This window comes from Pungitius pungitius, chromosome 11, assembly GCF_949316345.1.
Source record: "Pungitius pungitius chromosome 11, fPunPun2.1, whole genome shotgun sequence".
Classification (NCBI taxonomy): Eukaryota; Metazoa; Chordata; class Actinopteri; order Perciformes; family Gasterosteidae; genus Pungitius; species Pungitius pungitius.
Window position 1 is genome coordinate 1,753,924 of NC_084910.1, and position 25,709 is coordinate 1,779,632.

Genomic DNA, 25,709 nt, shown 5'->3' on the forward strand with positions numbered 1-25,709 from the left:
GAAACGAAGTGCCGACTGCGAGAGACACGACTGTGAAGTCGTTCTCAGCCGTGGTGTAATGCTCGAAGACTGACAGCCGGGACATCCTCGGTGACATCAATGTCTTTTTCGTGCTTCTTTTGTTTTGTAACACATTTGTGGGAACTGACTCAGTTTGAGTGGGGACACATTTTACTCCAAAACACGTCTTTGGTTGAGTTGTGTAGTTGTAGTGTGTTACATAAGCAGGGCTCTTATCTTTGAGGGGCCGTTTAGGACTCAACTATGGAGACGATCTCACACATACTAACGACACCCTCGTACATTCATTAGTGAAACGTTATCACGCTCACCACTCAATCACTCCCACATAAAAACTCTGTAAAGGCACGCACGTGCATGTTTAAAACGTTATACATAGTGATCTGAAACTCTTACACATGTCATTTACACATACATCTGAAACGCTTGCATGCAAGTTTAACATGAAGCACTCATTCACATATGAAAAGGTTGTATATATATATATTGTTCAACACTTATGATACATTCATAACCAAGTCTCTTGCATACAATTACAAAGATCTAAAAAGTTTAGATACATGTGCAAGTGTTGCACGTATATTTGCATAAAAATATAAAAGGTGCAGTTATACCTTTTTTCAGTTACATGTATGTATGCTCTTACATGGGGTTTGTGTGTTGAGAGCCTTCTGGTGTAACTGAGGAACCTCCCCTATGCTAGAGAGATTTCATTTATATATACGACTGAAATGTTGTTACGCTCACGGCCACTACTGAAATTACTTTTATAAATACAAGTGAAACGCTTGCACATCCTCCTTAAAAACCAGCTAGTAGAAAGACCATTGTGAGGCTGAGACGATGAAACTACCAAATTAAAAGTTGGCTAATCTTAATGATACAAAAAAAGAGAATTGGCCTGACATTAAAAAGAGACGAGTGGGAAAGGATCGGCGCCCCCATTTTCATTTGCACAATTTTCTGATGAGAAACCAGTCGCTCCAATGTGGGCCTCGAATTCTAGTGCAGTGAATTTTCTGCACGCTCTTTTGCAAATATGCCACTAAGTGAATAGCCCATAGAGAGTAGTGATCGTATTCCTTGGCGGAAAAAGAGCTATTTCTAGTAGCTTGTAGCGATGGGAGGACTAAACAAGATACAACTTTTCTTCTTTCTTTATTTTTAAACATTGTCCACTCGCTCTTAAACTTTCTACGTCCACCTGAACCACCCGGACCAGCTGTCCCTCATTTCTTTTTGCGCAGCAGCTGGAAGGTGCTAGCAGATGGACACATTAAAACAAAGTGACAACATGGCAAGCAGGCAGAGAAGCTGTCTCTCCTCATACCTGTGTACTCCAGGTGGAAGCCAGCGGCGGAAACGCTGATGTCAGACTGGAAGGTTAAGTACAGGTTGTTGGATGTACTGTTCAGCAGTTGAGGAATTGTTGTACCTGTATTATACAACATTAAAAAAAAAAGATTGTTAGGACCTGCCCATATTCCAGATTACGCACCACCAAAAACACGTGCACATGCATAACATGAAAACGTATTGTACTCTGGTTATATGCGGTGTAGATAGATTCCACCACTTTACACTGAGCCAAATGTTCTGGACACGGGCAGCCATTTGACCTTTGGTATTATTAGAGGTTAGTATAATCAGCAGGTACAAATGAAATGAGACAGTAACCCAAATAATCCAATTCAAAAATCAAGAGTAAGCATTTTGGATTACTTCTCGTTTATATTATTTTTTTTGGTTAACCGGAAAATATGGCATTAGTCAATGAAGTGCAGTGATTTTAAGATTATGTTTTAATTCATCTGCGTGAATCACACAAGCTGGCTCCGTTACGCATTTTGAGGTGTAAATGGTGTTCCGACACATCCCTTCAGTAGAGAAATCAAACCCACAAAATGAAACTTGAGTACAATCTACAGTTCTAACTTAAAATTTGCACTGGATAATATTATCTCTTTGTTGCAACAATGAGGTCATATTCCTCAGATTCAGGTCCATATCCTCTATTCCAGGCGTATGTCTTCGGAAATTTGCATTGAGACATTTACATGTATTCATAATTGCCTTCAACAGTTAAGCCCAAGATAAAATTGATTGCGAGCCATTTAAAATCCCTTAGCCTTTTCACACCGCACGCTGACCGGCAAAGTGAGAGCTGTGCTGTGAAGCTATTACAATACCTAAAGAGTTTTGCTCCAACATGAGATATCCACCTCTTGAGATATGTGACACCTCGTCTCATAAAATTGATATAATACTCTGAAGTAATTATGCTACACCAGTCCCTCAGATACCACCCTGCAGCATCTAAAATGACGTGATGGCCTGTTTCTAGTAGGTTACTGTGTGGCAAGAGCTCCAATTTTATTAGTGAGCCCTGAGGCAACACTGCATTAGTAAAACTCAAGTATGAAACAGGACCAACATTACAAAGATCTTAAATGAAGGGACAGAAATGTGTTTGACTTATTTATCAAGACACAATTCTCAAAAGGACATGCCAAACACCATCAGCTCCACCACACGTCTGCCGCGGGGTCCCAGTGACGTCTCATCTGATTGAAATTCACGAGGGAGCTGGCAACCAACATCCCGTTGTGTCCGTTTTACCTGAGTAGCTTCCAAGCCTTCGAGCGTTGCCATCCACCCCGTCAAAGAAATCCAGCGAATCCCAGTTGTGTTCCGTGGCGAAGGTCACAACTTGAATCTGAAAGACAAAGACGCCTCAACAGAAAGGCCTCGCTGGGTGTTCTGTCCAGAACGCCATCACTTCATCGTGTTATTACACAACGCCTCGGACCGCGGCTGCTGCCGAGGCATGTGAATAAATTCACGTGTATTTTAACCTCTCACCAAGCACTACGACACTCACTTGGATGCCGGCTCCCTCTGGAACAGAGATTTTCCAGGCACAGTTGAGATAGTTTGTGTACAGCTCTGGGTATCCAGGAGAGAGGATGGTGCCTCTGCGCTGAGTTAACACCCCGCCGCAGGGAACTAGACAAGAGGAGAACAGTTTGACAAATCTAGTTCCAGTCCGCACACGTCCCTGCAGAGCTGGCAGGGGTTAATGAACTCAAACAGAAAAAAACACATCCGACGACAGAATTCAATAGACGGCCATGATAATGACAGGTTCAACTTGCTATGTCACGTGAAGGAGCTTTATTTTATGACTATGATATTGTCATTTTAATGCCCCTGTGGCGTCTTGAATGGCAGCGCACTCGCCCCTCGGCCTATTCAGACATAAACAGTTGAGCCCTGATGTCGTTTTATGCCTCGCAGGCCCCACAAATCACATCTATCCGTTGCCAAAGCTATTCTTCTCAAAGAGTACACCTTGTTTCCACCGGTCCCTCAAGTAACGCATTCACGAAGCCACTCCAGGCTCTCGGATGAATGTTAAATGCGAGTCTCTGGCCAAGTTGTGCTGACCTCGTCAAACACTTTGACATATTTGAGCGTGGGTAAAAAAAAAAAATCTAAATGAAAATAGGGCCATAACAGTTACAATTTCTTTATTGCTTTTCAGACGCTGCCAATTGGCTTTGTAGCCGGGCAGCAACCTTCTACACAGCGTTGGGCTCCCCTGTTTGTCCATTAAGGATTGTGGTAGCCCGACCCTGCGGATTATGAACACACAACAACTTTCTCTGCAAATGTTGTCCTGCTGGCTAAAACAGAGACAAGCAACATAATAAACATTGATGGAATTTTTCAGCACAATGTTTTTACGCTATCCAACGAGTGCATTTGCCTTTCCGATGTTTATTTCCTCTGTGAGATCCATTGTTCTGCGGTCACCAGCTGGAATAAATCTGTTTAACATCTGTTAAGGCATCACATGTATTACAGCAAATGTGTGACAGATTCCGTATACTACAAAAAAGAAAATTATATTCATTCCTCTCCTCACTCCCGAGGAGAACCAGGTGTTAATAGAGCACCTAGCGTTTGTTTTGGCAGTTTCTCCTGCGAGGATGAGGTCCTTCATAAATTCTCAAAATGAAGAACCAGCTGTTACTTGTCAGGGACAAGGATTCTACCCTGTACAGGTCAACGATAATGACTGTTTTCCATATCCACCAGTCACTGGAGGGTTGGATGTCAAAGACAATGGGACAAACTGAAAAACAGAATATATATGCTATTAAAAAAGAAAAAGATGTCATCTGTAGAATATTGATGAGTTTCACATCTTCCTCATAGAATCTTTCCAAAGTGAATATTCCTGATCCTCAAAGTGACCCATTATGGTTTTAATTTTAATTATCTATTATTATAGTATAGTTATTTCACATCACGTGCACTACTTGAATGTGATAATACTGTAAAGTATTACAGTTGGAGCAAAATGGAGAAAAGGAGACAAAAAATGGTTATGGTTTTGACATGTTGCTCTATAATCTTTAATGCATGCCATCATGCTAAAAAAACGATTATTAATCTATTAATCATCGGTCCCACAGGTAGTCAAATACACTGTTAATATAGAAACTTGACTAAGGCGCCGTGGACTGGCCCTTTCCCACAGACACACTTTGGAGGCTACTTCAGCAGAAGCATCCGGTGTTTCAAAACGAGCTCGGAACAACAAGGTTTACATGTTGAAACCTTCGAAAAACACTGAAATCCAACAGGTGGGCATTCCGAGCATGAAGCCAATGTCCTATTTGGCCGTCCTTTGTGTGGAACATTCAGCTGCCTAGCCTTCAGTTTACTTTTCTTTATTGAGACCTGTAAAGGCACTTTTCATTTCCAGAATCTATTGGTGATAGATAAATCCTCAACAAATGACAAAAATGTTTTAAAAGCCACCGTAAAGTACTTCAACTCAAGCAAAGCCAAACAGATTTTTGTTCATGTTTAATTAAATGACGATAGAATGTTGTGCTGGTCCAGCACTTCACAGGAGAACGTTGTCTGATGTCGTCATTTTCCCCAAAAAAAGGGCTCGAGAAATTGAGCATTGTGTTTTTGTTGAAGCTTTCATAAGACTATATCCTTTATTCTGGACGACCTCGCTGCCGCTGAGGGAGATGCTGCAGCCAGATTCAATCTTCAGATAGAAACCACGTTTCTAAAATGGAACTGCTCGTGCCACAGCTATTCCCTTAACACTTGGCAGTAAACCGGCATGAACCTTGGCTTGAAATCTTCCGCACTCACCGGCTCGGACTGTTTGCTGGCTGGCACAAGGCCCAACTCCAACAGATTTCTCCCTTCATCTGCAGTTCTTCATATTCGCACGGTAGACATGTGGGTGTCCTCGTCAGACTGAGCATATGTCCCTGTTCATGTGTACAGTACGTGTTTGGGTAAAAGCCTGTCTAGAATACGCTTGTAAACCTCATCATGTGGATGTCCACGCATATTTAGCAGGTACATACTTAGAGCGTAGAGGGGGGTTCGGATCCCTTCAGTAGATGGTCCACATCTAACCAGCGAGCCTGAGCCCACCTCTTGTGAAGTCATTTAAACCTCCAGAGGCAAAGTGAAAACCCTATTCAACATCTGTTATGGTGAGGGAAAATGCTGTGATTGTTCATAAATCTGTCAGATATGGCAAATTGATAGTCATTCTAAGTGACTGCAATACTTAAAGACAGGGTAAATTACTTTTTTGTCCACCACTATTATATTTATGGGATTGGAGTTTGTTAGAAATATATTTCATTGCATGTCTGAGGTGCTGAATTGCATTAGACAGTAAACTGTTACCTGGATGTATGTGGCCCACGAGTGTGATGATGTGGGCTACATTCACATGACTCTATTCATCTATCTATTCATTCACCGGAACAAAAATCCCTCACCTGGGAGGAAGATGTGTGTGACACTTTGTTGTATTGTTTGTCCTTTTGCTTTATTCTTGCATGAACTATCAAGACCAGAGGCGGGTGGAGGCTTTGCAATGGGTGACAGACATCAGGATAAAGAATAAAGAATGACGGGAGACACCAACCATTTCTGTGCACTTGCTCCATTTTTCTGGATCTGTGCATGTGCGCGTGTGTGTGTGTGTGTGCGCGCGCATGCAGAGATGAGTGAGCTCACCAACACACGTGGGCACAGTGCCGTTCCATTGGGCCAGGGCATTGGGCACGGCCTCACACCTGATGGCGCTGGAGCCGTGCAGCGTGTAGCCTGGACTGCACTCAAAGAGCACCACCATGCCGATGCCAAAGTCGTTCCCTATCCGCCTCCCGAACCGCGGCTCAGGGACCGAGCTACACTGAGAGGCGCTAGTCCGCGGGACAGCTGGGGACAAGATGGAGGGAAGAGAGAGCAAGGGAAAGGGAGGCATGTCACTAGTCACTCGTCTACTGTGCCAGGATGGGCTGTTTGAATCCACATCACCTTGCCACGCCCACCCAAAGCCACTGTGCTGGAAGGCCCCATTGCGTGTTTTGTTAAAGAAGGCAATCGCACTCAATGCAAACAAATTAGTTTCCACATCAGAATTGTGGAAATGTATGGGGATAAGCATCCTTACCTTGGTAAACAAAGTGAAATCCTTTAGCAGTTTCGGTTCCGTTTGTTGTAAACTTGAGCGTTATTTTGTTTCCTGAACTCAAAGGCAGTGTTTCGCCTAAGTTACAAAATCAAAGGACACCATTATTATATCATCTGTTTACGCACGTCCATTACACAAAATGAAAAATAACGAATAAAAGAATATCAACTCAGACAGTTTTATGAGACGTGTTGATGTGATTCCAGTCTACAGAAGAAATCTAATTCATTTGTATGACAATTACAGCTGGTTGGGTTTTGTTATTTTCATTTGGGATCTCAGGAGTTTATGCAATTGTAATCATAATGTCTTATGTATCATTGTGTTTCTTAACATTATCATAAAACAAATGAATGGAAGGGGGGGGGGGGTGTTATACAATTGCATAATTAAGCTCCTCTGATTTGAGATTTGTAATATGTCTGGGAAAAATAGTTAATGATCAGAATGAAGTAAAGATGGATTTGCTTTCTTGCAATACTAGATGTTGTGTAATAAAACTAGTCTAAATAGTGTAACTAGTCATACCTCTGAGCATAAACATGAATATAACAATCGGTCTAAATGTTCCGGTTCATCCTTTTTACCAGAGTGTGATCCATATATAGAGGAGAGAAGAGCTGAATCTGGGGAAGATCCGTCATGGATCTCGACCACATCACTGGTCAAAGTTTGGAATACCACAAACTGTCCAAACAGCACTGCAAAAAAGGGGAGGGGAGGAGAAAAATGACATAACATTAAGCCCGTTCAGATGAAATATTTATTATCTCCGGTAAGATATTATCAGGTAACCTGGTGAGAATATAAAGCAGGTAAAATAGTGAGAATAGAAATTATTTAGGCTGCACCTGACATCTTGAACCATAAACAAAGAGGTTAATGTTGTTTTGAGTGGAGCGGTTGTGTATTTATTCTAATTTGCATGTGTCTTTCCAAGGATGATAGACAAAACACACCCTTATCTGTGTATCTAAAGACATCTGTGAAAGATATCAGAGATCATTTTGTTACAAATGACATCAAAATCCATCCAAAGCGTTAGGAGCACTGGGCTGCTGTGCTGAATCTACTGAAACCATCAAGATCAACAGAGAATTGTCTCAATAATGCCCTGCATGAATATTTCCAAATGAGCATTCCTGATTATATGTGTACACAGCTCTGAAAAAAATAACACAATCTCACTGAGCAAATGACAGTGTTCTACTGGATCCCTACTCGCGTGTTTGTTTCTATGCGCACACCATGGGCCTGAGCTCATTAGCATGCTCCCTGGGTTTTTCCCAAATGGCAGCTTATATCCGTCAAACGACAGGCAACAACAGCCACAGTGTTGGTGGTTAATTGAGGGGATGCACACGACAGGCTCCGACTACGGTTCAGGCAAACCCCCAACACGCCACCGAGTAAGCGACATCTTGCCCCCCTCCTGGCCCCGAGATGCTTGTGTTAAAGCCAGATATCATAACACTAAGGAAATTTGAATTGTGAGGAGGAGCCGGTTGTGCAAATGAATGAAAAAGCGCTGATATTTAACCTTTCAAGGTTAAATGATTTCCCAACTGTCTCACTTTAGTTTACTAATCCTGAGTTTTGAAAAGATTTCATTCAAAAGAATAATCGTTGGCAATTAGTGAGATCTCTCTCACAGAGATTTGTGTGAAATACCATCCTCTATTTGACAAGTGGGTTTAACCTGTGAGACACTATTCCCAAGAAGAAACATCTTCCCTCATGCGCAGCTTCATCAAGAATAATTGCCATCACTTTGAAAATGGCCAAAGTCTGTTAGATTTCATGATCATAAAGTATGGTTTGAAATAAGAAACTGTATACAGATAAACCGTACATGCATGTTAACTTTAATTGCTGAAACTGCTAACTGACAAGCTAGGAGGTTTTTGGTCAGTCTCGAGGCTAAACACACACGACACAAGACCCACTTCGGGATAAAAGCAAAATGTCTCATGAAAAAAATAAAAAAAGACGACTGGTATCAAAAGGTCAGAGCAGGATACAGCGATTAAACAAGACTAATACGGTGGTTTGGACTGACCAAACCAAGCAAGCAAGTTCAGGGGCCGAAGATGTGGATGGAGGAAACGTGGGGATGTGGGTGCATTGTGCTCTGTTCTCGTGATTAAAGGGGCCCTTACCTCTTAATCCATTTGACATGAAACAGATCGAACACACGCACACAACAGCCAAAAGCCTCTAACAAAGTGAATAAAACAAACAACGCGTATGCACACACCTCTACAGGGCACACACAGAAAAAGGTTTACGCACACAGAAGCAAAGGCAGACCGGTTTCTTTATTCATCGGGTAGAGATAATGCCCATGGCTGAACCACCGCCTGAATAAGAGATGCTTTTACCCTTAGGGACCGCTCACTGCTGTGGCATTAGCATACCCAAACCGTGCTGTGTTGAATACTCTAAAAACACACACACGCACACACACACACACACACACACACACACACACACACACACAGTGATCTGTGCCTTTAATCTACAGCCATCCATGCATGACTCCAATCTGCTCCTTTGCTGTAATCACGGCCAGATATCAAGTCAATGGCATCATCATTGTAAACTTGTTATCTTATTTATGCAGCACTATGATGAATCTTTTTGCTCTCGGGGGCGAGTCAAGGATATGAAGCTTAATGCGCCTCAACAATAGACAACATTTTCACGACTGGATCTTCACATTGAATTATCCCAAAGCAGTTCAGTCGCTCTAATCAGATACCTCGTGGGTATCAGATCATGACTTTGGTGCATTCCTACATCTAATGTAACTATGCCTGCTGGCCTTAAACTTCAAAAAAAGAGCACACTTACAGGTTGATCATACTCCCATGCGGTGCTAATCTAATTGTTCTTTTTGAAAACCTGACGAGGCTGTGATGGATTCTGCTACCCTTGGTGGTTTCTGGCAGATATCAATGCATTTATTGGACTGTTTAAATCGTGATAAAAGCAATCCCGCATGAGTAGAGTAATGTACAGAGAACAAAAGGTTTGTAGAGGAACACGCTTACGTACAGTTAACACATAGCAAGAACAGACTCAATCCTTTCAGGCGTGTTTTTAACAAAATGATGGTTCCTGTTCATTCTGGCCCAATACACACAGTTCCTGCAGATATTTGCCAGTGCATTCACCCTGTGAAAATGTTTTTTCCACTACACCTCAAATGAGATCTATTGGGCTGAGATCTGGAGAAAGTGAGGGGAACACATTCAGGATGATGAGTGCTTTGTGACAAGGCTTGTTCCCAGTATCTATTTGAAAAAAAGTGTGCAGAGTGGAAATGAATGGATGCACCCACTCAGAAACAATGTCAAAGTTTGTTGTGCCGTCCTAATGGTGCTCGATTTTCTACAAAAAATAAAATAAAAGTAAAAAGATGCTATTTTTCAACGTGTAGCCTATTTACTAATCTGTTTGTCTAACGGGCTGCTGGTAACTAATCATCCATTTTGCCGAAATGGTCCGTTATCGATGAAGAACGCAACAATTAACAGGGATCAATGCAATTGCTTTGGGCAATTCCTCATTGCCAATCTACATGCAGTAAAAGTGTTTGTTTCTTGCCTCAGTCAGGCTTATATTGTCAAAGCTCAACATTGTGGAGAAGATACTAAAACCGTTGCCTTAACGTTTGCCTTCTGCTTGTTATTGTGTCAAGGGATGTGTTGCCAGACCACGCTGGATACGCAAAGTTGGAGAGGAGAGCGCCACGGGACAAAATGGTGTGTTGATGAGCGTTGACAGATTTTCAATGGCGTGTACGTTTTGCTTTTGATGATGAGGATGTGATGAAACATTCCACAGTAAGCCTCTTCCGATCAACCAAAAAGGCAAAAAAAAAAAAGAAGTTCCAGTTAACCTTTTAAGGGGTTTAATGTCTGCAGTTAACATGTATTAAAGGTTGGAGCAATCCATGAAAAACAAATCTCTATAGAAATAACATGAGCGAAAGAGGCTGCGTATCTGATGGGCTAAATGCAACTGCCACTAAACTTTTCTGTTTTCATTCGTTAGCGTCCTAACTTTTGGCATGTGCTGAAGATATAGGATCATTACAATACTGCTGGGAAGAGAAATGTCATCTTTGAAAGGCTCTTTCCGGCTCTCGACCCTCTGATATTTTTATTTGATCTTCTCCCTACAAAATGAATGAGCACGGCCCCCCTTGGATCAATTGTGCGTTGTGTGTAGTTGATGTATTATCAGAAATACGCGTGTCTGGCGGCCAGAAAAAGAATTCCACAACGCGAGGCTGAGAACGTCCCGTGTGTATTCTCTTTTGTGAGGAAGCAAGAGAGAAAAAGGCCCTTTACACATCAGCCAGTCCCACACGTTACACCAGGCTGAACACAGTTGGGAATGGCGCCGTTCTATTTAGCGCGTCAAGTCATTCCAGCCATTGACCCAATTTAATGGAACGGACCATAATTAATAGCACGTGTTTAACGTGCAATGACGTATCAAAATGTCAACACGTATATATCAAGTTGCAAAGGTTGGTCTCCAGGGAATGTTGAAGTTTATCACATTGAAATGCATTCCAGCTCCTTTGGGTTACATTTATCAGTAGCATCATTTTCACTCAGCCGAGTAACAGCGCAGCTAATAATAATACGTAGATTTACGTAGAGAGAGAGAGAGAGAGAAACTACTCCACACTCTATGCCTTCAAAAGCTGATCTGTTAACCGACGGCATATTTGTCGCCGGTGAAAATATTGATTATTCACTTCCTCCACGACTGGTTAACCAATAACCCATCATCTAGATGGTTGCTATACATGACTCATACAAACCACTTTTATGCAAAGATGGAAAATGATTGTCATTGATAGTCAGAACATGTTTATCTCGGCAATCAAACTGAAGCTAAAGACGTGCGCTGAGAACCATCCTGTTTGTCAGAGCATCCGTTTTATGACTCACAGGCAACAACACACAGGGCAAAGAATCCATCCTCTTTCTTGTTGAGTGCAATTTCTTTGTGTCATAAATCAATCCTGCACATTTTGTTCCAGAACAATTGGCCTTGGGATTTTTTTTTCGGTGCTCCAACTGCAATGAGAGCGACCAACTTCCTGCACAGCAAGCAGAACAAGGAAACATTGACCATGCAAGTACAGAGCAGTTTAACTGATAACTGGTTATATTATTGGTCATTGCTTTTTAATCGGGTACAGCTGAACCTCAACAAAACCTTGTTTTGAGTGGTGAGCAGGTTAGTCATTTATGTAAAATGGAGTAGTAAAGATAAGATAAGGTGCTCTGGTATCATGTCTGTTAAGGTAACAGTCAAGCAGATGTGTTTATCCAACTTCAATCATCACAAAAAAAAATCCTCAGATGCAACTAGGGACTCTTGGTGCAACAGTGCCGTTGTTAATGTTGTTCTTCCAGCTGTTGTGTTTTTTTTATTATCAGGACAAAGCCAAATGTTTGATGCAAAACAGAACATTTTATAAAGAATTTCCATTCTTCTCTTCACAAGAGGGATTTAAACTGATGTCCTGGTTTCTATATTATTGCTTTTAACACCTCATGTGTTTTCAATTTTCCCTTTCATCACCAGAATATTGGAGTGATAAATTAAGCAAAAACATTTTTTGGTCAGTCAAACTACATGGTAGTAAATTTAATAAACAGATGTTCCTACTTGTACTGTACGGAGTCAGGGTCGGGCCATGCCGAGTAAAGCAGTAGTTCGGGGACACCACTAAAGCAACTGGAATGTGATGCGCCCATTTCTGCCCACTGCATTAGCTCCATCCGCCTAAAGGCAAAATATGAACTAAAGGTGTTCAAGACGGTCTCCGCAGCAGCAAGAGTCAATGAAAATGGAAGCACACGTTTGTCCTTCTGGCCGTGAATTATGGAGGAGCTACCTGTCGTCTCTGCTTGGTGGCAGCTCAGGCCTCCTGGGATTCTGGACTGTGACAGAATACACAAGCCTCATTTACCGAAACCAGACGATTGCATGACTGCAACGACGCATATATATTTTTAATGACCCATTATCACAGTGAAATTGCATTAGCCCTTTGGCAGGCAGTATGGGGCTGCACCTTGGCACAAGCTGCATCCAGTCCATTAGGCATCTATCTTGGGTTTTAAAAAGAGTCACTTGTTTGGATTTAAAGTGGGAAGTGGCTGGTCACCTTGAGAGAGGGAGAATATGAAGAAGGAAAAGGGAAAGCATATGTAAATGCTACTTTTACTTCCAGTCTCAGGTGCACTCTTTTGCACCTTTTCCTTTGATTTAGCCTTTTTCAACAGCATTACTTGTTGACTTTTAAAACCGCACAATGTTCTCTTCAGGGGCGGTTCCGACAACTACCAGAAACCCTTGCACTCGCACAATGGGTACAAAGAATCTCATCAACTCTCAAACCACAGGTTGTCAAATCCAGTCAATGCAGACACTCAAGTGGGTGCTCGACTGGAGTTTTTCCCACGTTCCACAGTTTAATTTAGAGACCCTTCAAAGGGATTTATGTTCTCCCTAATGTATGTGTCTCAAGGACAAACGTTGAATTCACCCACGTATGTCTTATAGCCAAAAACACCCTCTTTGGTTAAACTTGGGGATTTAACATCCCAATTGCATTTGAAAGTTCCATGTCTGTTCATTCATTTGCAATTTGTCCTGTGAAAAAAATCCTTTAAAATGTTTGTTTTCATTTGGAAAAATATTGATGAGCTCTATACACTGGACTTCCACACACATTTGTGTTCCCGTGAAGCCAAATTGTGGAAAAAACCCCACAACAATCAGGGTGAGGTTAGAGCAGTTCATTCACATAATTTGATAAAGTGAGGGTGGAGTTTAAGGTAATGATATTTGTTTGGCATGCATCAAATCATGGACGGGGGGAGCAGGCAGTCTTACTCCTCAGTGAATATCGCTGATGAGTCAACCATCAGCCCCCAGGGTCAACGTCTCCGTTTCTCTCCCTTGTTGCTTGTCGCTCATTACTCTCTCTCTCATTATCACTCCACATCCTCCTTGTGCCTCTTCCTCATAATCACTCCCTTTACCTCCAGTCTGTGTCTCTCTTGCTGTCCTTTTCGTTCCGGCCCAGATTCATTGCCACAATCTGTCAATGCTCCCGTGTCGCCTCTCTCTATATATATATTCCGTGGCAACAAATATGCAAACGCATTGTATAGACAAATACACTGGAGCACTAAAAGGCCTCGGGCAGATTGAAAAGAGGTGAGGGAATGTCGGTTTATGAAATCAAATCGTTCAATGACTTATGAACACACTTCCAGTGAGTGACTACTTTTCGGAAAAATAATATGGTTATTCGATCTGCTTCATAAGCATTTTAAAATAACGTCCAGCGTTAGAAATGTGTTTTGTGACGTCTCAATAATTAGGAGATTTTTGAATGCAGTGTTGGCGCTGCTTGTTGACGTCACTGACTTGCGTCTCTTGTCGCATCATAACTACGTAGCTTCGTGAGGTTCCCTAAACACCACGGGTGTCTTTTCCTAACTCCTCATGAATTCTCCTCACCATCATTCCTTCACCCTGTGACGTTTTCCAGAGGTCAAGGAATAGACGTTGGGAGATAATTCTTTTGACAATTTGAATCCAGCCGAGGTTTACAATTGTAAACTTAGCGAACTTTACGTGGGACCAGCAAGTCAGAAATGCAAAAACGGAAATGTATTTGTATTTGATTGAGGTGATGCTTCAGGCAGGATTGAACTAGATTACACCCTGGCACATTATGATGTGCCTAGCTGCTTATTATGTGCATACATTATGTTGTTATATCCGGTGCATAATGGGGTATTGCAAACAGGGAGGTGTGTACCTACCAGTTAGTTCTATCAGTCAGTCAGAATATTCATATCCATGACGGCTTATTTAGAATAAAGTAAATTCATACAAATTACTACTGAAAAAAATATTTTCCATCTTTTAACACCTACAACATACAAAGCCTTTTCAGTTGGCAACCCATGTTCACCAAAAAACCCTTTTAGTCAACATTTTATAATGATAAACAATTCAAACACCATTCATATCTTAACTAACAGCTGATGGCCACCCTGGCAGTCGCAGCTCTAATATTCAAATAATTACCATAAAGGGAACAGGATTAATTAGTTGCGTTGAAGAAAATGCTTAAAAACTTTTAACCTGTTAGCTGTGGTGTGCTTGAAACATAATTCAAGGGATCAGAAATCCAACAATAACATATTTAGGATTAGCCTGGCCTTGACATCATAAGACACACGTCCACATAACAGCCCCCTCCCTCGACCCGTGTGTTGAACCCTCAGGTCACTGGGCCAATGTCAGACATGATATTTCCCTCTGACCTTTTCCTGCCAGTTAAACCAGGCAGATGTAATATCTCATAGGCTTATGGTATTCTATCTGTCATATAAGGGCTAAACTAGGACACGCATTTGAAATCTTCCCTAGGCGGTTACAAATTTCAATTACCTGTACACGAGACAGTAAAATGGGATTCCTGCCATCACAGCGCCTATAGGCTGCACTCCACTGCCAAGCTGCTACTGAGAAAACAGAATTTATCTCCGTAATGTTTTATCTGGAGGTTAGAAATACTGAAATGCTGGACTTTAGTTATAGCACATAACCCTTATTTTCAGTATCTCAATGAAAATAAACAAAAAATGAAAACCAAAGTATGGAGCACGTTACTAGGATAAGAAACTTGGTGATGTTTTACCAAAGATAAAATCCAGATGCTCTTCAAAGATGGTCAAATAAAATAAAATATTTAAAAAAATTATTAAAAAATAAGAATTAGAAAAACTGTCTAGCTTACTTCAGCGGTACATGTTACACATTATGGCATCCGAGGTACTCCGAAAGATAAAATCCCTACAAATACATGGATTAAAACAAAGTTTCATACAATTAAGTTAAATATACTAAGTGATCCATGTATTAATAAAGGAATGCCCAGATGCTTGATTTCAACCTTTACCATAGACCTCCATTCAAAGTGTACTGTATATATATATTTAAAACATGTATATGTGTAGCTTTGATGTCCCTGTGATATGCCATAGGCTCCATCCTAACAGCAAAGCGTGATGAGAGCAGAGCTTGCTGTTCACTACTCTCAATACGTTGTTGCTGCTGCAGCATCATCATCCGTTCTGGCTTCAGCTTTCAGATCAAAGACTCAAGTATTACGAGTGAAATGAGGGGCGCACGCTTCAGATCATTCAAGATTTTTCATTACATCATAGCTAGAACTGTAGTTCCAACATCTTTAATTCGCTCTACCCAAGCTGTAAATACGTGTTGCTTTGTTAGACTACTACCTAAAATATATTTACCCACAAGCCACGGCACAACAATTTTATTCGTCAGCAGTGGGACTTCTGAAAAACCTCAGTGGCTGCACTCCCTGGAGTACATTTGCAAGGCCAGGTGGGACTGTTGCTCACACACTCCATTAAGCTTTAACATGCAGTTTAAGCAAAGGCTGCAGTTATGTGCAATATCTTTACAAAAAATAAATAATATTCAACACCAAAGAACAGTGGGAGATGGCGAGAGAATATTTAAACTGTCGGCCTTGATCATCACAGGGGATTAATCGGTTTTCGTGAGCACAGGGCTTTGCTGAAAAGAAATCACTGCCTACAATATTTACAGCATCTTTGAGGCAAACATAGAATATTGAACAGAAGGGCATCAAGGTCGTTTTCTGAATTATGTACATACAGAGAGACTCGGATAAACCGGTAAATTTGGTGCTGCATCAATTTCCCCAATCCCTCTGCTGCTTAACTTTCCTCTCACATAACTATGCTACAAAGTATTTTTCATATAAACACAACCCATTTGTGGTAGGATGATGAAATACGGTTATTCTTCAGGTGGGCACATGTAGGAGTGGGTAACAGCTGGCAGCAGTCCCCCAGAGTGTTGGTATGGAATTCTAACATGTTTGCATTGATTAAATGTGAGTTCATTAGACATGCACTTGAGTGATGGGTAGCAGGGGCCTTCACTGGCCTTTGCTTGTTTGCAGTGTAACCACTGGCTTGATCCATTCAGATGTCAGACATATAGCTAGTATACAGTGATTGAATAATAATCCAGCAGCAGACAGGCATTTGTCTCGTGTGTCAATGGCTGTAACCATCAAACACACCGATCCACACAGAATACTGAAGGGCGTGAAAGACAGATGAAGCACTGCAGGGAAATTAGTTAAACAAGTCGGAGGATTTTGTTTGGTAAAACTCCATCACCCGTGACCGATGGGAGGGCAAGTCTCAATTTCTTCATAAACTATCCCCTATTCTCATCATTAACTGAAAACTCACGGAAAACAGTTAATAGTCTCCCCTTGTCTTCTCTTTTCTACTCCTATTTGAAGTGAATATAATCCTTGAGACGCCCCACATGGCAATAAGCAGCAGTTGAACGGATTACATCCAACAATTTTGTGCAACTCTGTGGAAATAAAGCTTGAAATGCTTACCAAAGTCCCCGGGGACGAAGACGTCATAGACACAGCTCTGGCCTCTGGTGTAATTATGTGGGTAGTTTGGTGAGAGCACAGTTCCCTCTGAACCTGTGAAGTGACCACCGCAGGGAGCTGTGGGGGGGGGGGGGGGGGGAGTAGGTGAAGCAACACAGAAACAGTTCACAAATGTTAACCAACCATCTTACTGCACCTGGGGATATGAGCCACAAACATACAATCGGCAAATCTATTGCAACTGGCAGAAGAGCAGAGGTCATTTAAATGATTATAAAGGTCATTTTGGCTAGTATACCAAAATATTCGGACACTTGAGAGGCACTTTGGGGACGCAAGACAAAGTCTCAGGTGTATTTACGGGGATAAAAGCTATAAGGGGAGAAAGCAGCGAGAAAATGTACTTTTTGCCTTCAAAATACCCCAAAACATCATCAATCAGAAGAACACACAATCACGAAAGATCCACACGCCTCGACTTCGACTTAAAACAGCCATATTGCTCAACAGCATGTTTATAGGAACTTTGATTCAACTGAAACGGGCTCTTAATTGATTTGAATATCAGAAAAGTTTGTGCTTTCACGTTAGAATGTAGTAAAGCATTTTGTTCTAATGCTTCAAACTTTACAGCATAATAGTAGAGGCAAATATTAAACTGCTGACCATGTTCATCTGGATTAAGCTCTTGTCTTTCTTGCACCTGCGTCGCATTTCACGGTCTTCAACTGTTCATGATGTACCCAATTTACAAAGAGGCGCTCTAACGAAGCTTTCCTCGGACCTCACGGGCCGCGTGCCATCAGGTGAGGGAGCCTCGGTCGTAAACAAATAGGCACACATTTGTCAGGGGGGGAACTGTCACCAGCTGCTCTGAGCCTGCCGTGGGCCTCATATCGCACATGTCACCGCAGGTTTGTCGAGCGGCACACGAGAAGATGAACAAAAGTGAGCAGAGGCGCTAATGTAGAAAGATGGATCAGCAATTTATCCGCATTTGCTTGCTGGGGCAGCAAGGGGCAGGTAATCAGAAATACAGCATGTGATTATAGAAAGTGGGGCGCTGAGTCAAACCCATCGCTCAGGCAGAGTGGGAAATGGTGGGGAGGGAGTTTGGGGTACAGCTGGGAAAGCTGGCACACAAACCGTTTAGTGGGCCCCCCCCTCAAATAATGGGAGGGGAAACACAATCAAACTTTCAAACCAAATGCTCATAACCTTTATATGTGGAGCCTTTTTAAAAGCATCATTAAAAACATCAATGTCAAAATAAGAGGATTGAATAAGTCTAAACTAATACATGCTTTCCCTTGGAAAATAATAAGTTGTTTAACCTTCATAAAGTCTAAGAAAATTCAAGTTGAATTATGTATTGTTATGTATTAAACAAAACTAAAGAAACAATTGGAAGTTTTTTCTTTTGCTGCAAGGGAAAAAAAAGTTTCAATGCATCCTGCTGCTTCACATTTGTCTCTGGATGCATCAAAGCAGTTGATGGCGTCTGATTTGAGCTCTGAATGTACTCGTCCTATTACACCTCTTCTTGACCAGGACCCCCTTGTAAAAGACATGGATAAATAAAAGGGAAAGACTAGAAATGGTCTGATTGGAGCACTAAGGTCCAGCTGGCAGCTGTATCAAGTAAAAGGGCTAATGGTATGTAAATATAACAATTGTGAAATGATATTGTCTATCGTTTTAAATTAGAAACTTAACTTAGACTTGATATACAGTTTAATGTAGATTACCTTTCATCAAAAAAACAACCGTTTTGTCATGATTTGAAATACGGAAGTGGTTTTGATTGTAGTTTAGCCTCCACTGTGTGCATTTTGACTCATTTTGGGGTTTTTTTTGTTTAGAAGTCACAAGGAAAGATCCCTTTTATCACAAGACATCATGATGACTCTCTTATAAAAGTTTGGAAACTGTAGTGATCAAATATTGACCAAAGTGATGTCCCGCAGTTCTCTGCTACTCAGGACTTCTCCTAATGTAAAACAGCGTTGCCTCTCACCTTGACAGCTTGGTTTGGCTCGGTCCCACTCTGGTCTCTTGCTGTTGCCCATGACGCACGTCAGGGTAGAGTAGCCCTGCAGCAGGTAACCGGCCTCACAGTGAAATGTTACCATAGATCCCAGCTTGTAGTCTGTACCCATTCTGGAGCCATTCATCACATTCCCCGGATCAAAACACGCCTCCCGCAGTTTTGCTGCCAATGAAAAGAACGCAGCTTTTACAACAATGACTCGAGTATCTGATTATTATGAAATAACAAGCAGTTATACAAGCTGCAAGGGTGTGTTTGATTGAACACTTAATAACAAAATAACATGGTAAACATGGCGTTAATGGATACTGGTAAACTAAAAAAGCAGCTTCCACAGCTTGCAACATTAGAAAAAAAGTAGTGTGTATAGTATAACTTCAAATACCGATTCATTGCCGATTCATTTTTATAAATAGCCAACTAAATCCGCTGCTCTAACATTCTGTGAAAAGGCATTTAAATCCCTCTTGCATAGACCTTTAGAGTACCTTTGTATTCCAAATGAAAGCCAGTGTAGCTCACAGAGCCGTCGCTGCGAAATGCCAAGTACATGAAGTTGGAAGTGCTCTCAATCTTCTCAGGCAGTTTACTGTCTTGGAAACTGCCAATCAGATGAGTGCTGCTGTCTGACCCATCGTAGATATACAAGAAGTCATAGTTGGGCTCGATACTGAAGCTGGAGAAAGTGAAAGAAACAGAAATTAGAGCAGATATAATTCTGCTATTTCATAACCACCAGGTTGTATAGACTGGGTATGAAAATGAGAGTGTATTTTGATGCAAGGATGCAACATAGTGCAAGAAGTGACTCATACCAACCGTTTTGTTTTGCATCTCCAGATAAAGACAAAAAAAAAATATCTCCCCAAAGAGGTGAGAAGAGATTAAATTGTTGTGACACTGTACTGGCACAAAATCTTCCCAGACGGCAACGGCAATGCAGTGTGAGAAGATTGTTTCATATTGTAGCGTTGTATATCGAATCACACGCCGCGGCGAGATGGAGAGAGCAGCATTTGTTTTAGAAAATAATGAGCAGGGTTTATGACAAAAATGTAAATAGCTCGGAGATAATTGCATTCGAGTTGGATGAAGGCAATGCTAATTTAAAATCATAACTCCATCCTTTCATTTTGCATTCCCAAGGGAAAAGCAGCATTGTGTTAAGTCTATTAAACGTTTGTTTTGAAGGACGAAGTGGAAAAAGAAACATGTCGACTTTGTCTCCTCCTCCTGAAGAGGAGGGAAAGTGGGTGGGAAGTGCAGCAGAGCCAAAGCACATTCGCCCCTTCTCTAGCCCCTCTTCAAACAACTATAAAAAAATAAAAGAAATCTCAGTCAAGAGCAAGCAGCTTATGAAAAGGTGCCCCCTGGCCCATTTGTGAGTTTGCTCTGCCAGTGTTGCTGTTACATAATTAGATTGCAATTTATAATGTAAAGTTTATTTATATATAAGAGTATCATTCAGCCTTGGAAATGAGTGGGACTCATCTCTTATTAAATCTTATTTCACCACATTTCAGGAGAGAGGCAGGAATCCCTGCCGCCTAGGAATTTGTAGAAGTGCTTTTGCTTCCCCCCCTAATCTCCCAACACACCTGGACTCAAACTCCGCTCTTCTGCTTAACATGCTTGGCCAACTTTGCTCAATACTATGATGTTATAGCTGGTTCCACTGCAGAAAAAAAAGCAATTTCAAAGCACAACCTGAGCCGCTGTGCAGCTACTAAGAGGTAACTCCTTTCTGTTTCAGGTAGGTGGCAAACACACAACGGGTTTGGGCAAAGCTTCATCTTGTAAACTACTGGATCATGTGCTCAGTGGACAACGGTCGTGTTTTACTAGAGCTCCTGATGAATTTGAATGAGGCTTTCAAATGAAATCAAACGATGTGATCAAACTGTAGGAATGTGTCAAACCTCTGTACTTTAAAATGTAAGAAATTCTATCAGACCATTTACCGTGTCAGCACAATTTCATCGATTCATCTTGTGTTTGTGCTTATTTGAAGGCAACTAAAGAAAGTGAAATGGACATTGTGGCCGCTCGTACCTGATAAAAGCCAAAGAAATGACATAGTCAGAGTGGACTGCAATGAGCCAGTCGCAGTCCTTGCTGTGAGGGTACGGATGTGGGTAGTTGGGAGAAAGGATGAATCCTGAAGATCCGGTCACATTTCCACCACAAGGCGCTTGAGGTGTGAGAGAGGAAAAAGGGTTGGATCAAAAAGTGCCACAGTGGTCACACAGAAAGCCTTGAAATGGCTTCAAACATCTTTGGCTTAGCCAAATTCTGTTAAGGGTTGAATCCTTGTAGCTCATTAAATATAATTGACTCGAGTTCCACAACCTTTGTCGACCTTTATCAGCAACAACAGTCAGGTACTGCAAAGCCATTACAAAGACTATGCCATCGTTTTCCCACTTACACAATGATTACAAGAGCTGCTTTTCTGACTTCCCCCTTACAATTGGTACATTGTCCATGTAACTTCTGGTGTAGCCAATTAGGTTTTTTGTTTGGTGTTGAATAGGTCAACACTAAAGAAATGTCTCCCTGCGTAGTTACATATGGAAGAATAAAACATGATACATAATTTAATAAAACGGCAGATTGTTGAAGCAGAAAACCAATCTAAAAGTTTAAAATAAAAAGCAGTATTCTATAAAAGATCCTAGCGTCTACTTCAAATGACATTCAATGGAATGTAACCTGACATGTTACTATCTGGATGATATTGACTTCTTTTATATTGATACGTGACTCTTTGATTTAATTTAGTTACATATATGCAACTCAAAAGGTATATAGGACAAATTGATAAATTAAAGGCACACGGACATTTCTGAAGAAGCGTCCGTATCAGCTCACGGTGTTTGTTACTTTTATGTGCTACCACTTAGAGAAATGAGTAAAAGGAAAGACATCCGATCTTCACTCATACAGACCAGCTTCCAATGTTTTCACATCAATTGGAGTCATGTGATGTTGTGATTGCGATGCTGTGCTTACAAATGCGTGGCCACGGGAAAAAACTCTGACCTTCTGGCAGAAACCTCAAGGTTTCTTTGGACCTACTTGGTGTTATGATTATGTAATGATTATTTCTATTTGCATTGTTAGGTAATTAGCTGTCTAGCTCTTATAAGGCAATAGGTCGGGAAGGCCGTAGAGTTTGTCCACATAAGTGTTGGCAGTGACTCAAAAACATCTGAAGAGTCTTGTTTATCCTGCAGATTAAGACATGCGCGAGAGAGAATTATAGTTTGTGTTGTACAGCCAGTTAATAGAAAACCTCCCATGCTCCCTCCTCCTCTCCATTTCTCTTTCAATATTATCCCCTGCACCTCCCTCCCACCTACAAACCATGTGCCTCCATTTGTCTCCCTCTAACTCTCACTATCTCCCTCTTTCTCACCGATGCAGCTGGGAGGGCTGGGTTGCCAGTAGTATCTATTTTCCACTTGGATGCAGGTGATTCTGCTTTCCCCCTGCAATTCATATCCCGGATCACAAGAGAAGGTCACCAAATCACCGGGCTCTGGTCCTTCCCCGTTGCGACTCCCGTTCATGGGAATGCCTGGATCTCTGCAAGCAGTGGCAAGCGAACCTGAAGGGCAAATACACCAATACGTGAGCACATAGTAAGTGCGTGCAAAGTCAGGGGAGCCAATGGGTGTCAAGCTGAAAATGTGCGTCCACAAAACCGATTAGATTACAGAAAAGCATCAAGAAAAACAAGTAAACAGCAACAAAGAGGGGCGGAGATGGGCAATGTTTTTGAGATGAAAGAAGGCGGCTATCATGAGGAGAGGGTTTCATCGTAGATGATACCCAGGCTGTGGAGGAAGGAACGGTGGTGCCATCAATGGACGGGGAGAAATTGTGGTGGAGCTCGTTTGGTGATGTGGGTCCGATGACAATGTCAGAGTTTGAGAAAGTTGGCTTGCATCCAGGTTTTTATATTGTTGGAAGTGGAGACCATGGTGGCGTATGAAGAGGGCACGAAGTACTGGACCTTAAGAGAGAGGGGGGCTGCGTCGGACTTGTGTGTGACTGCGTTGGATTTGTCGATAATAGTAAATTGGTCAACAATACATCGGTTTATCACATTTCAAAATGTAGATGCAAATAAATCAGTTAAACATCTGAACAAAGTCATCCAAATGGTTCATATTCTAATAGATATATTTAAACTTAATTCTACTTAAAATGATTGAAGAATGTGTTAGAATTATCGTTTGAAGGATTCATTCAAATGGTCAGTTCTTATTGTACTAAAAACTACTTAAAACTTACACTGATATCCTCAGAAAGATTCAGTGTACCATCCAGACTAACACTGTCCCTCATTGAAGGTCAGCAGATGCTAACATAACTAAACCCAATATTTGATTCTGCAAACTATTAGCCTGAGGCAAACTGGGTATTTAAGTGCAGTATGAGTCTCCAGAATCGATCCAGTTCCAAAAGCACAAAGTGAATACCATGTTATTGATTTTTACATTCTACTTGTGTACGACAGAAAATGAAAAAGAAATACAAAACCACCCCACACAGCATACATGAGGGGGTTATGGAACCGCTGCACTCCTGTGTTGCCTTTGAAACTATCCATCAGAAGAACACAAACTGCATTATCAGACAGGCAGCAGTGAACCGTGAAACACCTGAAACTGCTCATCAAGACATGGTTAAAGACTTCATCAAGTACCTAGCTTGAGGCAGTTTGATGATGAATTTACATAATTTGAGGATATGCTGCTTAGATTTTAACATTGTAGTAAAACGCAACAGTCTACTTCAATGCAGGGTGTGGGCCTCACACAATATATATGCAAAAGAGTCCCACTGCATCATATTAGGGACAGAAAATTGAATCAATAAAGGACTTCACATAATGCAGTGAAATACCTGCTGATTTGTTTTAAGATTTCAGAGAGATTGTCATTAACAACAAACAAATTATAATAAATATCTGTAGTACATGAAGTAGGTGGGAGGATTTACTCACTGGAAAAGTCAATGGCAAAGCCTGACTTGGTGATATAAAAGTCAGTCTCAAACTGAATGGTGACGACGTTGAGAGTGGAGTGGATCCCGTCAGGCAACAGCGAGCCGCTGACCTCCTGCAGGGACATCTCGTTCTCGGGAGGCCCGTCCCACACCTTCAAGATGTCGTGGGACGCCTCTGTGTCAAATGCAAGGAACTGGAGACTGGAAGACGTGAACGCAAAGAGACTTTAGCTCAATTCTTTTGGTTTTTTTACAATGATCAGACACAAGTTCAGCTATGTTGCGCTCACTTGCACAGCTGTGCATTTCAAAAACAAATGTTAAGAATGCATGCAAAATGAGTGCTGAACTTGGGAGATTTGAATTTAGTTCAAAGGAGAGTCCTATTCTGAAACTGTGATCCCACCATTTGGGGTATTCCATTAAAGATTTGGTATGAATACATTTCTGCAGAATATATATATATATATATATATATATATATATATATACATATACATACATACTGTATATACGATACATATATTCAAAAGTGTAGCTGACCTTATGAAACCAGATCATGTTTACTTTGACCTCTAAGCCCAAACACGTTTTATTTCACAGTAATGCAAGGAGCCTCCATCCTCCCAAAAAATGCTTCCTTTTCCTGTGAAAATTCCCCCGGGTACTGTCACAGTTTCTAAAAGTCCATCACCACATCGTTGCCAATGGAGCTGCTGCTGCAGGCTGTTTCTATGATGACATCCATGTTTGAGAGGAGAATTGTTCATGTTTAAAATCCCGACTGAACTTCTGAAATTCCATTTAAATCCCCACAAAACCCTTTAACTTTGAGATATTATCCCAAGAACTGCAGTCTCGTACAATCAAATTCCCTATAGGTCTCTCAAATAAACTCTAGCCCCATTTTAAATATACTGTACATATATACATGCATACTATTTGACAAGAAACTTGACTTACCTGACGATGTTTCCAGAGTTGACCTCAATTGTCCAAGAGCACCGTAGGTTGTTGTCGTAGGGGAAGGGATACCCCGGAGAGAGGATGCGTCCTGTGGACTCACCCTTGAAACTCCCACCACACTCCGCTGTATGCAAATGCACATATGAATGAACACGAATTACATAAAACCTGTTAAAATAAATACAAACTCCTAAAAGAGAAAACAGACGCACTCGCCCATAATATGTTGAAACTATATAGAGAAGATGAATGCTGTCAGAATCCAGGATCACTGAAGCTCAAAGTCTACAATGAGGACTAATGAACAACTGCTGAAAATAAACTATTTTCTCCTTTCAAAAGGTAATGGGCAGAAATAGTCAGATACAAAAGCAGTTTTTCCTTCTTATGATGCCAATAATTACCTTTAAAAGGACTGTGTCCAGACAATGTATTGGTTGTGCTTTGCACCAAAGGGAGGAAACTGCTACAAATGTTAATGGCTGAAGGAATATCTTATCATCCAATCAAGGTTGTCTCTCCCCTGGCTATCGTCTTGCTATCTATATTACAGGGCAAACGGCACTTAATTAACAGCAAAATTGCATCAGATTGCA

At 41.3% G+C, this 25,709-nt stretch overlaps 1 protein-coding gene across 2 annotated transcripts in view; it reads right to left on the reverse strand.

The window, feature by feature from the left end:
* Positions 1–25,709, reverse strand: part of LOC119197121 (CUB and sushi domain-containing protein 3-like) — a 157,057-nt gene that overhangs the window by 66,653 nt on the left and 64,695 nt on the right. For both annotated transcript variants that reach the window (XM_062565524.1, XM_037453152.2), the window contains exons 25-37: positions 25,111–25,237; positions 24,146–24,348; positions 22,550–22,741; positions 21,184–21,322; positions 19,620–19,807; positions 19,099–19,293; positions 17,082–17,198; positions 7,138–7,251; positions 6,530–6,625; positions 6,091–6,294; positions 2,903–3,027; positions 2,641–2,737; positions 1,352–1,456 (exon numbers count right to left, since the gene is read on the reverse strand). In XM_062565524.1, the coding sequence (XP_062421508.1) occupies positions 1,352–1,456; positions 2,641–2,737; positions 2,903–3,027; positions 6,091–6,294; positions 6,530–6,625; positions 7,138–7,251; positions 17,082–17,198; positions 19,099–19,293; positions 19,620–19,807; positions 21,184–21,322; positions 22,550–22,741; positions 24,146–24,348; positions 25,111–25,237 (1,902 nt within the window). The remainder of the gene's footprint in view (positions 1–1,351; positions 1,457–2,640; positions 2,738–2,902; positions 3,028–6,090; positions 6,295–6,529; positions 6,626–7,137; positions 7,252–17,081; positions 17,199–19,098; positions 19,294–19,619; positions 19,808–21,183; positions 21,323–22,549; positions 22,742–24,145; positions 24,349–25,110; positions 25,238–25,709) is intronic.